Source organism: Salvelinus alpinus, chromosome 3 (genome assembly GCF_045679555.1).
Source record: "Salvelinus alpinus chromosome 3, SLU_Salpinus.1, whole genome shotgun sequence".
NCBI classification, from domain to species: domain Eukaryota; kingdom Metazoa; phylum Chordata; class Actinopteri; order Salmoniformes; family Salmonidae; genus Salvelinus; species Salvelinus alpinus.
The window spans coordinates 8,184,391-8,204,739 of NC_092088.1; the positions used below are offsets into that span (position 1 = coordinate 8,184,391).

The 20,349-nt window shown below is 45.8% G+C and overlaps 1 protein-coding gene across 2 annotated transcripts in view; it reads left to right on the forward strand.

Moving 5' to 3' along the window:
* The first annotated feature begins 6,411 nt into the window (after window positions 1-6,411).
* The window catches only part of slc29a3 (solute carrier family 29 member 3), a 35,408-nt gene continuing 21,470 nt past the window's right edge, over window positions 6,412-20,349 (forward strand). Inside the window, exons 1-5 of one of the 2 annotated variants that reach the window (XM_071391364.1) lie at window positions 6,412-6,939; window positions 13,371-14,039; window positions 14,725-14,967; window positions 16,851-16,933; window positions 19,234-19,312. In XM_071391364.1, coding sequence (XP_071247465.1) covers window positions 13,923-14,039; window positions 14,725-14,967; window positions 16,851-16,933; window positions 19,234-19,312 — 522 coding nt within the window. In that variant the 5' untranslated portion in view covers window positions 6,412-6,939; window positions 13,371-13,922. The remainder of the gene's footprint in view (window positions 6,940-13,370; window positions 14,040-14,724; window positions 14,968-16,850; window positions 16,934-19,233; window positions 19,313-20,349) is intronic. The other variant, XM_071391363.1, reaches the window with a different exon arrangement.

Here is a 20,349-nt window from a genome sequence, read left to right on the forward strand (position 1 = left end):
TATAGCGAAGCACCTGAGTGAGTTGCGTACGCAATTACGCAGGTACTTTCCCAAAACGGATGACACAAACAACTGGATTCGTTATCCCTTTCATGCCCTGCCTCCAGTCCACTTACCGATATCTGAACAAGAGAGCCTCATCAAATTGCGACAAGCGGTTCTGTGAAAATTGAATTTAATCAGAAGCCACTGTCAGATTTCTGGATTGGGCTGCACTCAGAGTATCCTGTCTTGGCAAATCGCTAAGGCACTGATGCCCTTTGCAACCACGTACCTTTGTGAGAGTGGATTCTCAGCCCTTACTAGCATGAAAACTAAATACAGGCACAGACTGTGTGTGGAAAATGATTTAAGACTGAGACTCTCTCCAATACAAAACAACATTGCAGAGTTATGTGCATCCTTTCAAGCACACCCTTCTCATTAACCTGTGGTGAGTTATTCACGATTTTCGATGAACAAATAAGGTTTTATATGTAAGATGGTTAAATAAAGAGCAGAATTATTGATATTTATTATATTATTATTTGTGCCCTGGTCCTATAAGAGCTCTTTGTCAATTCCCACGAGCTGGGCTGTGATAAAAAGTCACACTGATTTTTATGTTTAATAAATGTATTGTGTTGTGTGTGTGGCAGGCTTACAATGATGGCAAACAACAACATTTGAGAGTGGAGGTTGAATGTTTGAATGGGTACGGAACTATAAAAAGTTTGGGAACCACTGCATAGTACAATGGCATGTAGTGTATTACAATGTAAAATATGTATATATATATATATCCTATAGCACCGTGTGTGTATATTTTAATTTACAATTTAATTAATCCATTAAATAAATAGTACTAGAAAATAAAATTACGTTATTATTGTACACTTGCCTACTCCCCTATCAACACAGTAAATAATATTGCCTAATTGCTTTCGACAATACGTTATCAACTTGTGTTTTTGAGAACCTGCTGGACTGTAAATTCTTAGCGCTGTGTGTTCTCTTCCAGGTGCTTGTAAGGGCACAGACGACAGACAGGTAGAATTCAAATCGAATCCAATTTTATTGGTCACATACACGTATTTAGCAGATGCTATTGTGGGTGTAGCGAAATGCTTGTGTTCCTAGCTCCAACAGTGCAGTAGTATCTAACAATTCACAACAATACACACAACTCCAGTTAAGGTAGTTTATTGACGCTGATTCACATAGAGCAGGAAGCTATAAATAATATGGCTACAATTGGTGCACAGGGCAATACAACCTAACAACATGGCTGTGACTTCACTAATGAATGACTAGAGGAGTGCAACTACACAGCACTACCGAGCAGCACTACCGAGCAGCACTACCGAGCAGCACTACCGAGCAACACTACCGAGCAGCACTACCGAGCAGCACTACCGAGCAACACTACCGAGCAGCACTATCAGCACTACCGAGCAGCACTACCGAGCAGCACTACCAGCACTACCGAGCAGCACTACCGAGCAACACTACCGAGCAGCACTACCGAGCAGCACTACCGAGCAGCACTACCGAGCAACACTACCGAGCAGCACTACCGAGCAGCACTACCGAGCAGCACTACCGAGCAGCACTACCAGCACTACCGAGCAGCACTACCAGCACTACCGAGCAGCACCACCGAGCAGCACTACCAGCACTACCGAGCAGCACCACCGAGCAGCTACCACCGAGCAGCACTACCGAGCAGCACTACCGAGCACTACCGAGCAGCACTACCAGCACTACCGAGCAGCACTACCGAGCAGCACTACCAGCACTACCGAGCAGCACTACCGAGCAGCACTACCAGCACTACCGAGCAGCACTACCGAGCACTACCGAGCAGCACTACCGAGCAGCACACTACCGAGCAGCACTACCGAGCAACACTACCGAGCAGCACTACCAGCACTACCGAGCAGCACTACCGAGCAGCACTACCAGCACTACCGAGCAGCACTACCGAGCAACACTACCGAGCAGCACTACCGAGCAGCACTACCGAGCAGCACTACCGAGCAACACTACCGAGCAGCACTACCGAGCAGCACTACCGAGCAGCACTACCGAGCAGCACTACCAGCACTACCGAGCAGCACTACCAGCACCACCGAGCAGCACCACCGAGCAGCACTACCGAGCAGCACCACCGAGCAGCACCACCGAGCAGCACTACCGAGCAGCACTACCGAGCAGCACTACCGAGCAGCACTACCAGCACTACCGAGCAACACTACCGAGCAGCACTACCAGCACTACCGAGCAGCACTACCGAGCAGCACTACCAGCACTACCGAGCAACACTACCGAGCAGCACCACCGAGCAGCACTACCGAGCACCATCCTCCTCACACAACTGCGTTAACTTGAATGTCTATAGCTACTGTACATCCACAAGTCGCATTGCTAACAAAATAGCCACATAATCTACACAGTAAACATCCATGCAACCAGAGCGCATATAAGACTAGACACTGGTGGACATTATACTATATAAATGTCTGAAATGAGATGACAGAAACAACAGGTTAGCAAGCTTACAGTTGCTAGCTCACGGTAAAAATGCTAATTAGCGTAACAAAGTGGAGTGCGTCCACAACACATGAATAGTAAATCATATGAACTGACATTTCTGAAGGACGCACACTGGCCTTGGCTAAAACAAAGGATGCTAATTAAAGGTAATTACAGAAGATGGCTGGAACGTATCACTTGGCTTGTGTACTTTCTCTAGTTACTTCCTTTCCCTCAGTTATTGGGGGCAGCAGGAAGGGCAGCAGGTAGCCTAGTGGTTAGAGCGTTGACCTAGTAACCGAAAGGTTGCAAGATTGAATCCCTGAGCTGACAAGGAAAAAATCTGTCATTTTACCCCTGAACAAGGCAGTTAACAGTTAACCTACTGTTCCTAGGCTGTCATTGAAAATAAAAATGTGTTCTTAACTGACCTAGTTAAATAAAGGTCAAATATTTATTGTCCAGCATGCTCTGCTCCACATCACAGGTGGGCGGAGCTACAGCTCTCATATGTTAAACTAATATTTACTCTCAAAAGTCTTTCGTACAACTTGTTATCAGCAAAAAGTATTATTTTCAATTTTTTTTAAATTGCCTCATCAACACAGTAGGCCTAAATATTTTCTAACGATATCACTACTTAAATATTGCCTACTTACTCCTCAATCGGATCAAAGACATCTTGATAATTTTTTCATCGTCTCTAAGAAAACTGTCTGGGCTAGACACTCTCGAAAATCGCGTCTGCCGCTTGTAAAAAAATAAAATTAAACAATTGTCTGTGTCGCCGCCGAACTCTCAAATACCGTGCCCGTCTCTCACTCTATGAACGGTCACTGCTTTCCGGATTCCTTGGGACGACCTTACCCTGAACCCTAAACTATAACCCTTATACTAACATTAAACTTAACCATTTTACATGTCTACTTGATTGAGGTATGGACATCCCAAGGATCCCGAATAGCACATACCCTCTGGGAAAGCCTATGAACTCCTCTATTCGACTGAAGACCACGGACACAGCTCTTATTGGTTGTCTAATACTGGGAACTGGTAACAACACAGTCTGTGATTGGCTAACAAGATTTAGATCTGAAAACAGTGAGATAAGATAACATACCATGAGGTGTTGAGGGAAAGACAGATTACCTATAGATTGGACATAATCTTTTCTAGGCCCATTAGCGATAACAGGAAATGCACAAGCAGTAGGCTACACTGCAAGTTGGCTACTTCGGAATGTCGGCTTGCACGGGTAAAAACCGGTAAGTTCCTAACATTTATGTTTGAGATTTAACTAATATAAATAGAAACGATGCACCTTTATGCCTTTCATTAACACGCAGGCGTTGGTATGACGACGTGTTAGTTACACACAGTCGTCACGCAGGCGTTGGTATGACGACGTGTTAGTTACACACAGCCGTCACGCAGGCGTTGGTATGACGACGTGTTAGTTACACACAGCCGTCGGTATGACGACGTGTTAGTTTCACACAGCCGTCACGCAGGCGTTGGTATGACGACGTGTTAGTTACACACAGCCGTCACGCAGGCTTTGGTATGACGACGTGTTAGTTACACACAGCCGTCACGCAGGCGTTGGTATGACGACGTGTTAGTTTCACACAGCCGTCCCGCAGGCGTTGGTATGACGACGTGTTAGTTTCACACAGCCGTCACGCAGGCGTTGGTATGACGACGTGTTAGTTTCACACAGCCGTCACGCAGGCGTTGGTATGACGACGTGTTAGTTACACACAGCCGTCACGCAGGCTTTGGTATGACGACGTGTTAGTTACACACAGCCGTCATGCAGGCGTTGGTATGACGACGTGTTAGTTACACACAGCCGTCACGCAGGCTTTGGTATGACGACGTGTTAGTTACACACAGCCGTCATGCAGGCGTTGGTATGACGACGTGTTAGTTACACACAGCCGTCACGCAGGCGTTGGTATGACGACGTGTTAGTTACACACAGCCGTCACGCAGGCGTTGGTATGACGACGTGTTAGTTACACACAGCCGTCGGTATGACGACGTGTTAGTTTCACACAGCCGTCACGCAGGCGTTGGTATGACGACGTGTTAGTTACACACAGCCGTCACGCAGGCTTTGGTATGACGACGTGTTAGTTACACACAGCCGTCACGCAGGCGTTGGGATGACGACGTGTTAGTTACACACAGCCGTCACGCAGGCTTTGGTATGACGACGTGTTAGTTACACACAACCGTCACACAGGCGTTGGTATGACGACGTGTTAGTTACACACAGCCGTCACGCAGGCGTTGGTATGACGACGTGTTAGTTACACACAGCCGTCACACAGGCGTTGGGATGACGACGTGTTAGTTACACACAGCCGTCACACAGGCGTTAGTAAGGCGTTCAATGGTAGGCGACAGCCACACGGTGGTACAGTTGCCTTGGCTTAATTCTGTCATTTATCACCCCCTATACTCTTTCAGGTAGATTTCTATGGAACGCTGTTTGGGTCTTTGCGTGTCAAAAAATAAACACACGTCAAATAACACTATTTGATGCGTCAAATCAGCTTTTAAATTTGACACGTCAAATAACAAAATTATATTCTAGAATGTTGTGTGTGCTGAATTTGTGTTTACAGTACTGAGTTGGTAATAAGGCATTATTTGTTCAACCAAATGGGAAAACGTCTGTGCTGTGCATTTGAAATAAGAGCAGGATCAAAAATGTTTGCAAATATCTTTGATACAGATGTTATTCTAAACTTTAGCTTGGTATCTAGCTAGCACCAATACAACCAGCCTGAACACAATGACCAGTAGCGATTGCAGTCATTTTCAATATTCTTAGCAATGATTTAGGAATCCATGTGAGTAAGTATTAGCTAGTTAGCCACTTGTTGTTCTCCTATTGAAATCGAACTTCAGTTCATGAAAATAACTACATTAGCTAGACATCTACCCTGTTGCCCAAAGCTAACATTATAAGCAGCCAGCTAGCTCCAGTTGGCTAGTGCGGCTTGACCGGACTGGGTTATGTGGTATGAAGCTAGCCACAATAGTGGAATTTGCAGTTCGCCTTCAAAATCAAACTCAGTTTGCTCAATAAAAGAGAAGGGGATTCAGCCCATTCTCTGTGGACACGCCACACATTAAATGTACACACTTGCATATGACATCACTAACAGACAAGTCATGACACACAGTGGTGCTCCACTTGATTCAGGTCTCACTTTTTATTATGTGAAATATTTTTTTATAAATTTAAACATATAAAACTAATCTTTGAAGATCCATTAAATACAGCATATCTGTACATGTTATTTTATTTTTCTGCTGCAGTGATTAGCGTGTGTAGATTAAATCCACAAGCATTACTATCTTGGTTTTGGAAGAAGATGGTGGAGGGAATCACCCAGACTAGCTTGGCTCAGTACCCAAATGCCCCCCCCCAAAGTCCTCCTCAGAGTTATCAGACTCCAAAACATCCACGTTGCTTTGTTTTTCCTATGTAAGTGTTCAATACGCCCTAGTAGTGTAACGACCCTGGGTCTATAATCGGGGAAATCGACTCTGCCGCACGAGCATGCTTTTGCGGCACAGTCGATAGCGCACCGGACTTCGGGCTAGAAAGTCGAGGGTTCGGGACCTGCTCCCTGCTGTTTCATTACAGTTGGTTGACTGGTACAATAAATGAGGGCTGTACAGTATTCATTCACAACCCACGGGTAAACCTTTTCTAAACCATCGCTAACAAAATATGCGGTCCCACATCGCCGTTTGCTGCTGAATATGAGTACTGCACGATTAATCCATGCACTCGTGGATATGTTGTGAATACCTGCGACGACTGCTCTGAATTCTGCTGTCCAGGCTCTATCACATCCGGCGGTGATTTTTGAGTGCCATAGGGCGGCGCACAATTAGCCCAGCTTCGGCCGTCATTGTAAATAACAATTTGTTCTTAACTGACTTGCCTAGTTAAGTAAAGGTTAAATAAAACAAAACATTTAAAACAATACTCTGGTCTCTGTAGTCAGGAACTTGATAGAAACACACCGGGGGTGTTTTGGTTTCCACTAGTTACCACAACTACAAAGTGTAAAAAATCGTCAAAATGTATATTAACAGAAAATAACTTTTTGATCTTAATTTATGGTTAGGGTTAAGCATAATGTTAACATTGTGGTTAAGGTTAGGTTTAAAATATAATTTTAAGAAGCTACATTTAAGAAAAGGGCGGAGTTTATAACTCTGTGGCTGTGGTAACTGGTGACGACCGAGTATTTCGAGCCGAGACCAAGACAACAATAAAACAAGTCAAGTTCATCTGACATCGGATACAACGTATTCTGACACGCCAAAGCCAACAACATCAGCGAATGTGTGCTTTCTGTCTCGTCATGCTGATGGGTGACACGCGTCCAATAGTAGGTGAGTATCTGATGGTACATGAATATCGATAAGGGATATTTGTTTTCTTGAGCACCTTGGTTGGTGACTGACGGTGTATTCTGAACGTTTCAAGAAGTCTGTTCCATACGGTGTTATCGGTTTGATACGTTGTACCGTGGATTCAATCAAACGAATGATGCAGGGAGTGTATAAAGGTTACTAGATTGCTGCTGCAGTGTGGAAAGGCAGGTGAACGAACCGGTTGAATTACTATTGTGTCTGCGGATAGATGCGTTATGAACAAATATAGCCACTAAACTCGTGATCACAGTTTCAGACCAGTCAAACTCAGGCTGATGTGATTGTGAATTAGCCTAGTCGATGCGTCATCTATCTGCAGCAGTTGTGCAAAACACAGAACTAGAATTAAAGTCGTGATTCTATTTCCATGCCTGCCAACACGTGATACTTATGGATGCAATATCAGCACTTTACAATCCTATAGTCCTCTCTGCCTGACTGGCTCACCGAAAAGAGGAAGACCGCATCATTTAATCACGTCACACCTATAACTATATGAGTGACATTGGTTCACTGGAACAAGTATTGTGGCTTCATGTGATCTGTCTGGTCACGTTTTCATTCCAATCGGTTAACCCAGAACTAAAAGCTTGCGTAATTTGGTCAGATGCTTAGTTATGTTTAAGTAGTCTGTCAACGAGAGAGAACGTTGTCATTAACTCCCCAACTGTAGGCTGGCTACATTCATTTAAATGGACTGGTGTCGTCCTAGTGTGTCTGTCACAGTCAAGGACACAGGGAAGTACCTGTGTAGCCTAATGGTTAGAGTTGGACTATTAACCGAAAGGTTGCAAGTTTGAATCCCCGAGCTGACAAGGTACAAATCTGTCGTTCTGCCCCTGAACAAGGCAGTTAACCCACTGTTCCTGGGCCTTCATTGAAAATAAGAATTTGTTCATAACTGACTTGCCTGGTTAAAGGTAAAATAAATACAAAGTGTGCACGCAACTCACTCAGGTGCTTCTCTATATCACATTTGACATTGTCCGTTAGCTTGAGTTCATCCTTGTTAATACAGACAGAGAAGAGCTCCGACTTCTTAATCATAGCCTCAATTTTGTCCCGCACATTGAATATAGTTGCGGAGAGTCCCTGTAATCCTAGATTCAGATCATTCAGGGAGAAAAAACATCACCCAGATAGGCCAGTCGTGTGAGAAACTCGTCATCATGCAAGCGGTCAGACAAGTGAAAATGATGGTCAGTAAAGAAAACTTTAAGCTCGTCTCTCAATTTAAAAAAAAACGTGTCAATACTTTGCCCGTTGATAACCAGCGCACTTCTGTATGTTGTAAAAGCGTTACATGGTCGCTGCCCATATCATTGCATAGTGCAGAAAATACACCAGAGTTCAGGGGCCTTGCTTTAACAAAGTTAACCATTTTCACTGTAGTGTCCAAAACGTCTTTCAAGCTGTCAGGCATTCCCTTGGCAGCAAGAGCCTCTCGGTGGATGCTGCAGTGTACCCAAGTGGTTTCGGGAGCAACTGCTTGCATGCGCGTTACCACTCCACTATGTCTCCCTGTCATGGCTTTTGCTGCATCAGTACAGATACCAACACATCTTGACCACCAAAGTCCATTTGATGTCACAAAGCTGTCCAGTACTTTAAAAATATCCTCTCCTGTTGTCCTGGTTTCCAGTGGTTTGCAGAAGAGGATGTCTTCCTTAATTGACCCCCCATAAACGTAACGGACATATACCAGGAGCTGTGCCAGGCCCACCACGTCTGTCGACTCATCCAGCTGTAACACATAGAATTCACTGGCTTTTATGCAAAGCAGTAATTGTTTTAAAACATCTCCTGCAATGGCCTCCCGGGTGGCGCAGTGGTCTAGAGCGCTGCATCGCAGTGCTATGCTGCGCCACCAGAGTCTGGGTTCGCGCCCAGGCTCTGTCGCAGCCGGCCGCGACCGGGAGGTCCGTGGGGCGACGCACAATTGGCTTAGCGTCGTCCGGGTTAGGGAGGGTTTGGCCGGTAGGGATATCCTTGTCTCATCGCGCTCCAGCGACTCCTGTGGCGGGCCGGGCGCAGTGCGCGCTAACTGAGGGGGGCGGGTGCACGGTGTTTCCTCCGACACATTGGTGCGGCTGGCTTCCGGGTTGGAGGCGCGCTGTGTTAAGAAGCAGTGCGGCTTGGTTGGGTTGTGCTTCGGAGGACGCATGACTTTCGACCTTCGTCTCTCCCGAGCCCGTACGGGAGTTGTAGCGATGAGACAAGATAGTAATTACTAGCGATTGGATACCACGAAAATTGGGGAGAAAAGGGGATAAAATTTAAAAAATAAAATAAAAAATAAAATAAAAAACATCTCCTGCCATGTCACTGATGCACTGTGAAACAGTGTTGTTTGAAGGCATTGTCTGTATAGTTTTTGGGGCCTTTTCCCCCAGCATTGTCCCAGCGATATCTGCGGAAGCAGGAAGAATTAAGTCCTCCACAATAGTATGGGGCTTGCCTGTCCTAGCCACTCGGTAGCTCACCATATAAGATGCTTCTAGCTCCTTCTTATTAATGGTATCTGTTGCATTTATACACGTATTACTACTTGAAAGTCGTCTTTATTCTCGCTCAAAAAACTCCCGTGGCTTATTTTTCAAATGGTAATTTTTCGTTTCTAAATATCTGAGTAAAAGTATGTAGAAACAATGTGATTGGCCGTTAATTATTTGACGAGGCTTCCTGTATTTGACATTGTGTTGTTATTTTTGCTGAACACTAGATGGTTTCATTTTATTTTTGGCAGTGAAACGAGGCTACTCCATTTATTAATAATTTAAAAAAAGGAATCACATTTTTATTTTGGCGTAGCCCCGACGGCGTTGTGCGTACCTCTGGGGGTCCAGGTCAAAACCATTTGAGAATACCTGCTCTAGAACAAGCGTAGCAGCTGAAATGGTGCAATGTCCAGGTCGAATACCAGATTAGTGAAATGGTGCGATGTCCAGGTCGAATACCAGATTAGTGAAATGGTGCGATGTCCAGGTCGAATACCAGATTAGTGAAATGGTGCGATGTCCAGGTCCAAAACCAGATTAGTGAAATGGTGCGATGTCCAGGTCCAAAACCAGATTAGTGAAATGGTGCGATGTCCAGGTCCAAAACCAGATTAGTGAAATGGTGCGATGTCCAGGTCGAATACCAGATTAGTGAAATGGTGCGATGTCCAGGTCGAATACCAGATTAGTGAAATGGTGCGATGTCCAGGTCAAAAACCAGATTGATGAAATGGTGCGATGTCCAGGTCCAAAACCAGATTAGTGAAATGGTGCGATGTCCAGGTCGAATACCAGATTGGTGAAATGGTGCGATGTCCAGGTCGAATACCAGATTGGTGAAATGGTGCGATGTCCAGATCCAAAACCAGATTAGTGAAATGGTGCGATGTCCAGATCCAAAACCAGATTAGTGAAATGGTGCGATGTCCAGATCCAAAACCAGATTAGTGAAATGGTGCGATGTCCAGGTCCAAAACCAGATTGATGCACATTTAGAATAGAATGAGAAGTTTAAACGTTATTAGCTGAGAGTTGGCCAGGGATTCTAAATCTTTGGAAAGACAAAATAATTGGTGAATTGGACAGAAGTCAGAAGGATGTCCTCTTTTATGGGGAAGAGGACATATGCTGCTTTCCAGATCTTAGGGGGGGGTTCAGAGATTTAACTACTTTCCAGAAGTTCGCTGGATTCCCATCACCTACATAGTGTGAGACTTTCTTTCTTGTTTTATCCAGTCAAGGACAGATGAAACATTCCAACTGTGGCAGAAGTTAGGACTGTCTTTAACAGTTAACTGTGGTGTTAGTCTACCTCTGTCTATATAGACCTGTCTTTAACAGTTACCTGTGGAGTTAGTCTACCTCTGTGTCTATATAGACCTGTCTTTAACAGTTAACTGTGGTGTTAGTCTACCTCTGTGTCTATATAGACCTGTCTTTAACAGTTAACTGTGGTGTTAGTCTACCTCTGTCTATATAGACCTGTCTTTAACAGTTACCTGTGATGTTAGTCTACCTCTGTGTCTATATAGACCTGTCTTTAACAGTTAACTGTGATGTTAGTCTACCTCTGTGTCTATATAGACCTGTCTTTAACAGTTAACTGTGGTGTTAGTCTACCTCTGTCTATATAGACCTGTCTTTAACAGTTACCTGTGATGTTAGTCTACCTCTGTGTCTATATAGACCTGTCTTTAACAGTTAACTGTGGTGTTAGTCTACCTCTGTGTCTATATAGACCTGTCTTTAACAGTTAACTGTGATGTTAGTCTACCTCTGTGTCTATATAGACCTGTCTTTAACAGTTAACTGTGGTGTTAGTCTACCTCTGTGTCTATATAGACCTGTCTTTAACAGTTACCTGTGGAGTTAGTCTACCTCTGTGTCTATATAGACCTGTCTTTAACAGTTACCTGTGATGTTAGTCTACCTCTGTGTCTATATAGACCTGTCTTTAACAGTTAACTGTGGTGTTAGTCTACCTCTGTGTCTATATAGACCTGTCTTTAACAGTTACCTGTGGAGTTAGTCTACTTCTGTGTCTATATAGACCTGTCTTTAACAGTTAACTGTGGTGTTAGTCTACCTCTGTGTCTATATAGACCTGTCTTTAACAGTTAACTGTGATGTTAGTCTACCTCTGTGTCTATATAGACCTGTCTTTAACAGTTAACTGTGATGTTAGTCTACCTCTGTGTCTATATAGACCTGTCTTTAACAGTTAACTGTGATGTTAGTCTACCTCTGTGTCTATATAGACCTGTCTTTAACAGTTAACTGTGATGTTAGTCTACCTCTGTGTCTATATAGACCTGTCTTTAACAGTTAACTGTGATGTTAGTCTACCTCTGTGTCTATATAGACCTGTCTTTAACAGTTAACTGTGATGTTAGTCTACCTCTGTGTCTATATAGACCTGTCTTTAACAGTTACCTGTGATGTTAGTCTACCTCTGTGTCTATATAGACCTGTCTTTAACAGTTAACTGTGGTGTTAGTCTACCTCTGTGTCTATATAGACCTGTCTTTAACAGTTACCTGTGGAGTTAGTCTACTTCTGTGTCTATATAGACCTGTCTTTAACAGTTAACTGTGGTGTTAGTCTACCTCTGTGTCTATATAGACCTGTCTTTAACAGTTAACTGTGATGTTAGTCTACCTCTGTGTCTATATAGACCTGTCTTTAACAGTTAACTGTGATGTTAGTCTACCTCTGTGTCTATATAGACCTGTCTTTAACAGTTAACTGTGATGTTAGTCTACCTCTGTGTCTATATAGACCTGTCTTTAACAGTTAACTGTGATGTTAGTCTACCTCTGTGTCTATATAGACCTGTCTTTAACAGTTAACTGTGATGTTAGTCTACCTCTGTGTCTATATAGACCTGTCTTTAACAGTTAACTGTGATGTTAGTCTACCTCTGTGTCTATATAGACCTGTCTTTAACAGTTAACTGTGATGTTAGTCTACCTCTGTGTCTATATAGACCTGTCTTTAACAGTTAACTGTGGTGTTAGTCTACCTCTGTGTCTATATAGACCTGTCTTTAACAGTTACCTGTGATGTTAGTCTACCTCTGTGTCTATATAGACCTGTCTTTAACAGTTAACTGTGGTGTTAGGTCTACATAGACACAGAGGTAGACTGTCTCAACTAGGGAGGAGAGGTAGTTTTCACATTCCACTTTTAAGTGGAACACAAGCAGCTTTGTCTAATTCTCTCTCACCTCTAACCTAACTGTCCGTGACATCCTTTTACCATGGTGTTACACACACACACACACACACACACACACACACGCACGTCTATAAGTATCTGAGTGGTAGTGTTGTGGGTCATGTGCTGATGTCAGGGGTCAGGGGTCACGGTCATCCTGAACTTCCCGTTCTATAAGCGAGGAGGATGTGTGTGTGTGTGTGTGTGTGTGTGTGTGTGTGTGTGTGTGTGTGTGTGTGTGTGTGTGTGTGTGTGTGTGTGTGTGTGTGTGTGTGTGTGTGTGTGTGTGTGTGTGTGTGTGTGTGTGTGTGTGTGTGTGTGTGTGTGTGTGTGTGTGTGTGTGTGTGTGTGTGTGTGTGTGTGCTCCTGTTACATGGTACAGATAAAACACTGTATTCAGTACTATAACTGTCATGGTCGTTGGTCAAACGCATTCATGTGAGCTCTCTCTCCTTCCTCTCTCTTCCCCCTCCCCCTCTCTCTCTCCTTCTCTCTCTTCCCCCTCCCCCTGTCTCTGTCCTTCTCTCTCCTTCCTCTCTCTTCCCCCTCCCCCTGTTTCTGTCCTTCTCTCTCCTTCCTCTCTCTTCCCCCTCTCTCTCTCCTTCTCTCTCCTTCCTCTCTCTTCCCCCTCCCCCTGACTCTCTCCTTCTCTCTCCTTCCTCCCTCTGTCTGTAGGTGCTGCAGCCTGACTGCCGGTACTGCCCTGGTCCCCAGTGTCAGCCTGACTGCCGGTACTGCCCTGGTCCCCAGTGTCAGCCTGACTGCCGGTACTGCCCTGGTCCCCAGTGTCAGCCTGACTGCCGGTACTGCCCTGGTCCCCAGTGTCAGCCTGACTGCCGGTACTGCCCTGGTCCCCAGTGTCAGCCTGACTGCCGGTACTTCCCTGGTCCCCAGTGTCAGCCTGACTGCCCGTACTGCCCTGGTCCCCAGTGTCAGCCTGACTGCCGGTACTTCCCTGGTCCCCAGTGTCAGCCTGAGTCTTTCCCCCACACTATGAACCTCAACCTTGGGTAGAGCAGTCCTACACACCCCTGGAGGAACACTCCACCCTCTCTCCTTTCCTCCCTCTTCCCCCTCCCCTGTCTCTGTCCTTCTCTCTCCTTGTCTCCTCCTCTCCTCCTCCTGTCCCTCTCCATCCCTCTCTCCTCCATCTCTCTCTCCTCCATCTCTCTCTCCTCCATCCCTCTCTCCTCTGTCTCCCTCTCTTTCTCCATTCCCCTGTGTGTGATGATGGCTGATGGTACAGAGTCTCTACAGGCCAGTGTAAACTCTTACTGGGCAGCTTCTCCCATCCACGCCTCCGCTATGTCTGACGAGGAGACCGAGGGACAGGTCGCTGATGAGGTAAACCACATCAACACGTTTCAAGATGTGTTAGTCGTGTATATATACAGGATATTTGTGGTATACATCACAGAACTAAATGCTGACTGCAGGTTCAATCCGGACCATGCAACAACAAAACATTATACAAGAGAAGAATACGAACATAAAGTAAATGTCTCAGTAGAATATAATAAACATTTTAGCATCAGTATAATACAGGAAGACACAATTTATAGTCCGATATTTACACATGTTCTGGGGAAACGGGGAATAAATTGTGCAGTATTTAGAAATCATAAAAGAGTCGAGAGAGAGAGAGAGAGAGAGAGAGAGAGAGAGAGAGAGAGAGAGAGAGAGAGAGAGAGAGAGAGAGAGAGAGAGAGAGAGAGAGAGAGAGAGAGAGAGAGAGAGGGAGAGAGAGAGAGAGAGAGAGAGAGAGAGAGAGAGAGAGAGAGAGAGAGAGAGAGAGAGAGAGAGAGAGAGAGAGAGAGAGAGAGAGAGAGAGAGAGAGGACATCACAACATGTCATTTAGAAAGGCAGAAATCTAAAAATTGTGGACATTATAGTGTATATTAAACTGCTTTATTTTCAATGCTACACTAACCCAATGCTACACTGACCCAATGCTACACTAACCCAATGCTAACTTGTATAACCTTTCCCCACATTTACCTGTAACACATCCACTTCCTTGCATTGTAGATAGACAGGGCCCCTCTCCTGCCCAAGCAGCATCATGCAGGACCCCCAGGGGCCACCGGGAGGCCCCTAGCCTCCCGCCACTGTCCAGAAGACTCCTACTGTATGGTGTACATGATCTTCTTCCTGTTGGGCATCGGCTCCCTGCTGCCTTGGAACTTCTTCATTACGGCTAAACACTACTGGACCTACAAGCTGAGCAATAATACTGATGGTGGCGGAGAGGAGACTCGCTCAGATCTTAGTGTGAGTCAGTGAAGTTGTGTCTGTCTGGTCTTGTCTGTCTGCCTGTCTGCCTTGTCTGCCTTGTCTGTCTGTCTGTCTGTCTGTCTGTCTGTCTGTCTGTCTGTCTGTCTGTCTGTCTGTCTACTGCATTAAATCACTTTGACAGCTGTAGGAATTGAAGTGCTCGTTCACTTGCAACACAATTAGAAATCGCAATCGGGGTGGCAGTTAGCCTCGTGGTCAGAGCGTTGGACTAGTAACCGGAAGGTTGCAAGAACGAATCCCCGAGCTGACAAGGAAAAAATCTGTCGTTCTGCCCCTGAACAAGGCAGTTAACACACCGTTCCCCAGTAGGCTGTCATTGTAAATAAGAATTTGTTCTTAACTGACTTGCCTGGTTAAATAAAGGTAAAATAAAACAATAATCTGTGTCAGGTGGGCGTCGTTTTAAAGATGATTCTATTGCCAACATGGCTAGCTAAACTATAAAATATAACACTATAGTGTTAGCCGTTAGCCGTTCCAAAAGCCACTTCAGACAAACAGATTGTAATGTTGGTGCCTGTAGAAAGGAGTCATGATGGCATTCAGGTGCTAATTGTGTTCACAATACAACAAACAGGCTTATTCTGTTCAGGACGTCCCAGGGTATAACGTCATGTCATCCCTGGTACTGTGGATCAAATGGAGAACCTGAGCTCTGACGTCATGTATGGCGTGTTACTGTACAGACGTCATGTATGGCGTGTTACTTTTCAGACGCCATGTATAACATGTTACTGTACAGCCACTGAGCTCTGACGTCATGTATAACATGTTACTGTACAGCCACTGAGCTCTGACGTCATGTATAGCATGTTACTGTACAGGCGTCATGTATAACATGTTACTGTACAGGCGTCATGTATAACATGTTACTGTACAGCCACTGAGCTCTGACGTCATGTATAACATGTTACTGTACAGGCGTCATGTATAACATGTTACTGTACAGGCGTCATGTATAACATGTTACTGTACAGGCGTCATGTATAACATGTTACTGTACAGGCGTCATGTATAACATGTTACTGTACAGCCACTGAGCTCTGACGTCATGTATAACATGTTACTGTACAGACGTCATGTATAACATGTTACTGTACAGACGTCATGTATAACATGTTACTGTACAGTCACTGAGCTCTGACGTCATGTATAACATGTTACTGTACAGCCACTGAGCTCTGACGTCATGTATAACATGTTACTGTACAGTCACTGAGCTCTGACGTCATGTATAACATGTTACTGTACAGACGTCATGTATAACATGTTACTGTACAGACGTCATGTATAACATGTTACTGTACAGTCACTGAGCTCTGACGTCATGTATAACATGTTACTGTACAGCCACTGAGCTCTGACGTCATGTATAACATGTTACTGTACAGACGTCATGTATAACATGTTACTGTACAGCCACTGAGCTCTGACGTCATGTATAACATGTTACTGTACAGACGTCATGTATAACATGTTACTGTACAGTCACTGAGCTCTGACGTCATGTATAACATGTTACTGTACAGACGTCATGTATAACATGTTACTGTACAGCCACTGAGCTCTGGCGTCATGTATAACATGTTACTGTACAGACGTCATGTATAACATGTTACTGTACAGCCACTGAGCTCTGACGTCATGTATAACATGTTACTGTACAGACGTCATGTATAACATGTTACTGTACAGCCACTGCGTTTAAATTTAGGCTAAATCTGCCATTTTCAACCGGAGTAAGGGATGACGGGCTGTGAGTGGGAAGGTCTATGATGAATGGCCTGACTGTAAGACTCTCTGGATAGGAGTGTCTGCTAAATGACTAAAATGTGACTGTTTCCCTCTGGCCTTGACAGGAGTACTTTGAGAGCTATCTGGCCATAGCCTCCACTGTGCCTTCGGTCCTCTGTCTGGTCCTCAACTACCTACTAGTTAACAGGTAACCTCCACTGTGCCTTCGGTCCTCTGTCTGGTCCTCAACTACCTACTAGTTAACAGGTAACCTCCACTGTGCCTTCAGTCCTCAACTACCTACTAGTTAACAGGTAACCTCCACTGTGTCTTCAGTCCTCTGTCTGGTCCTCAACTGCTTACTAGTTAACAGGTAACCTCCACTGTGCCTTCGGTCATCAACTACCTACTAGTTAACAGGAAACACACACATACCAAACCAAAAGCCAAATCCCCCTTCAGAGAACATCATGAGAGGGACCAGATTCAATCAGCCTATCAGTAGGCCTGGCTACAAACACTGGAGCCTGTGAGGTCACATGTTGTCTCGGCCAAACAGATGGTCTGTTCTGGATATAAAGGACTCAGTATCCTTCCACACCGTGACCTTCATTTTACAGTCCTGCAGTTTGTTTTGGACCTTTTTAAATGTAAGTGTTGAGGGAAGGCATCACTGCTACTTCCTGAAACTGAACACGTTTTCGCCTTCTTTAGAGTTTTCCTTGTATTAACATCCATTGTCCTCCAAGAGTTGCTGAATCTCCTGTACTAAAGGCATTGGGTAAGCCTGATCCCAGATCTGTGTGGGCTGTCTTGCCAACTCCTAGTTACAACTCTGGCACACACAGATCTGGGATCAGGCTGGGTCTGGGACAATGTAGATGTCTACAATTCTGATCATAGTCTCCATCCCTCTGGCTGAACAGAATGTTATGTATTAATGATGTTGTACCCTTGAGCAAGACGCTTGACCCCTGATAATTGCTCTAGTGGTTCTACGCTGCGGATGGAACATTGCCTCCATCCCCTCTTGGTGTTTCTCTCGTTGAATGACAGCAAACACATTGAAGAATCACGTCTCACCCCTATTGTTGACCGGTCACTGACGATGGGGCATCGACTTCGACTACCGAACTTCGACTTGCCTCTCTGATGCAAGGGAACGCAGTGCTAGAACAGAGGGATGCCAATCCATCAATCAGTCTCCCTGTCAGTCTCCCTGTCAGTCCCTCCCTCAGTCAGTCTCCCTGTCAGTCCCTCCCTCAGTCAGTCCCTCCCTCAGTCAGTCCCTCCCTCAGTCAGTCCCTCCCTCAGTCGGTCTCTCAGTCAGTCTCCCTGTCAGTCCCTCCCTCAGTCAGTCCCTCCCTCAGTCAGTCCCTCCCTCAGTCGGTCTCTCTGTCAGTCTCCCTGTCAGTCTCCCTCAGTCAGTCCCTCCCTCAGTCGGTCTCCCTGTCAGTCTCCCTCAGTCAGTCTCCCTGTCAGTCTCCCTCAGTCAGTCCCTCCCTCAGTCAGTCCCTCCCTCAGTCAGTCCCTCCCTCAGTCAGTCCCTCCCTCAGTCAGTCTCCCTGTCAGTCCCTCCCTCAGTCAGTCTCCCTGTCAGTCCCTCCCTCAGTCAGTCCCTCCCTCAGTCAGTCCCTCCCTCAGTCAGTCCCTCCCTCAGTCGGTCTCTCAGTCAGTCTCCCTGTCAGTCCCTCCCTCAGTCAGTCCCTCCCTCAGTCAGTCCCTCCCTCAGTCGGTCTCTCTGTCAGTCTCCCTGTCAGTCTCCCTCAGTCAGTCCCTCCCTCAGTCGGTCTCCCTGTCAGTCTCCCTCAGTCAGTCTCCCTGTCAGTCTCCCTCAGTCAGTCCCTCCCTCAGTCAGTCCCTCCCTCAGTCAGTCCCTCCCTCAGTCAGTCCCTCCCTCAGTCAGTCTCCCTCAGTCAGTCTCCCTCAGTCAGTCTCCCTCAGTCAGTCTCCCTGTCAGTCCCTCCCTCAGTCAGTCCCTCCCTCAGTCAGTCCCTCCCTCAGTCGGTCTCTCTGTCAGTCGGTCTCTCTGTCAGTCCCTCCCTCAGTCAGTCCCTCCCTCAGTCGGTCTCTCTGTCAGTCGGTCTCTCTGTCAGTCCCTCCCTCAGTCAGTCCCTCCCTCAGTCGGTCTCTCTGTCAGTCGGTCTCTCTGTCAGTCTCCCTCAGTCAGTCTCCCTCAGTCAGTCTCCCTCAGTCAGTCTCCCTCAGTCAGTCTCTCTGTCAGTCTCTCTCTCTCTGTCAGTCTCTCTCTGTCAGTCTCTCTCTGTCTCTCTCTCTCTGTCAGTCTCTCTGTCAGTCTCCCTCAGTCGGTCTCCCTCAGTCGGTCTCCCTCAGTCGGTCTCTCTGTCTGTCTCCCTCAGTCGGTCTCCCTCAGTCGGTCTCTCTGTCAGTCTCCCTCAGTCAGTCTCCCTCGGTCAGTCTCTCAGTCAGTCTCTCTGTCAGTCTCTCTGTCGGTCTCCCTCAGTCGGTCTCTCTCAGTCAGTCTCTCTCTGTCTGTCTCTCTCTCAGGTTGTCCCCAGCGGTGCGTATCCTGTCTTCTCTGCTCATCATCTTGGCTGTTTTCATAGTGACCACGGTCATGGTCAAGGTGTGTAATATATATATATATATACTACCGTTCAAAAGTTTGGGGTCACTTATAAATGTCCTTGTTTTCCATGAAAACATACTTGACAAGGTTATAAATAAATAATGATAATTGAAATAATAATTGTGTCCTTCAAACTTTGCTTTCGTCAAAGAAACCTCCATTTGCAGCAATTACAGCCTTGCAGACCTTTGGCATTCTAGTTGTCAGTTTGTTGAGGTAATTTGAAGAGATTTCACCCCATGCTTCCTGAAGCACCTCCCACCAGTTGGATTGGCTTGATGGGCACTTCTTACGTACCATACGGTCAAGTTGCTCCCACAACAGCTCAATAGGGTTGAGATCCGGTGACTGTGCTGACCACTCCATTATAGACAGAATACCAGCTGACTGCTTCTTCCCTAAATAGTTATTGCATAGTTTGGAGCTGTGCTTTGGAAATTGGCTCCAAATAAGCACAGTCCACAGGGTATGACATGGCGTTGCAAAATGGAGTGATCGCCTTCCTTCAAGATCCCTTTTACCCTGTACACATCTCCCACTTTACCACCACCAAAGCACCCCCAGACCATCACATTGCCTCCACCATGCTTCACAGATGGCGTCAACCACCAAAGCACCCCCAGACCATCACATTGCCTCCACCATGCTTCACAGATGGCGTCAACCACCAAAGCACCCCCAGACCATCACATTGCCTCCACCATGCTTCACAGATGGCGTCAACCACCAAAGCACCCCCAGACCATCACATTGCCTCCACCATGCTTCACAGATGGCGTCAACCACCAAAGCACCCCCAGACCATCACATTGCCTCCACCATGCTTCACAGATGGCGTCAACCACCAAAGCACCCCCAGACCATCACATTGCCTCCACCATGCTTCACAGATGGTGCACTCCTCCAGTATCTTTTCATTTTTTCTGCATCTCGCGAATGTTCTTCTTTGTGATCTGAACACATCAAACTTAGATTCGTCTGTCCATAACACTTTTTTCCAATCTTCCTCTGTCCAGTGTCTGTGTTCTTCTGCC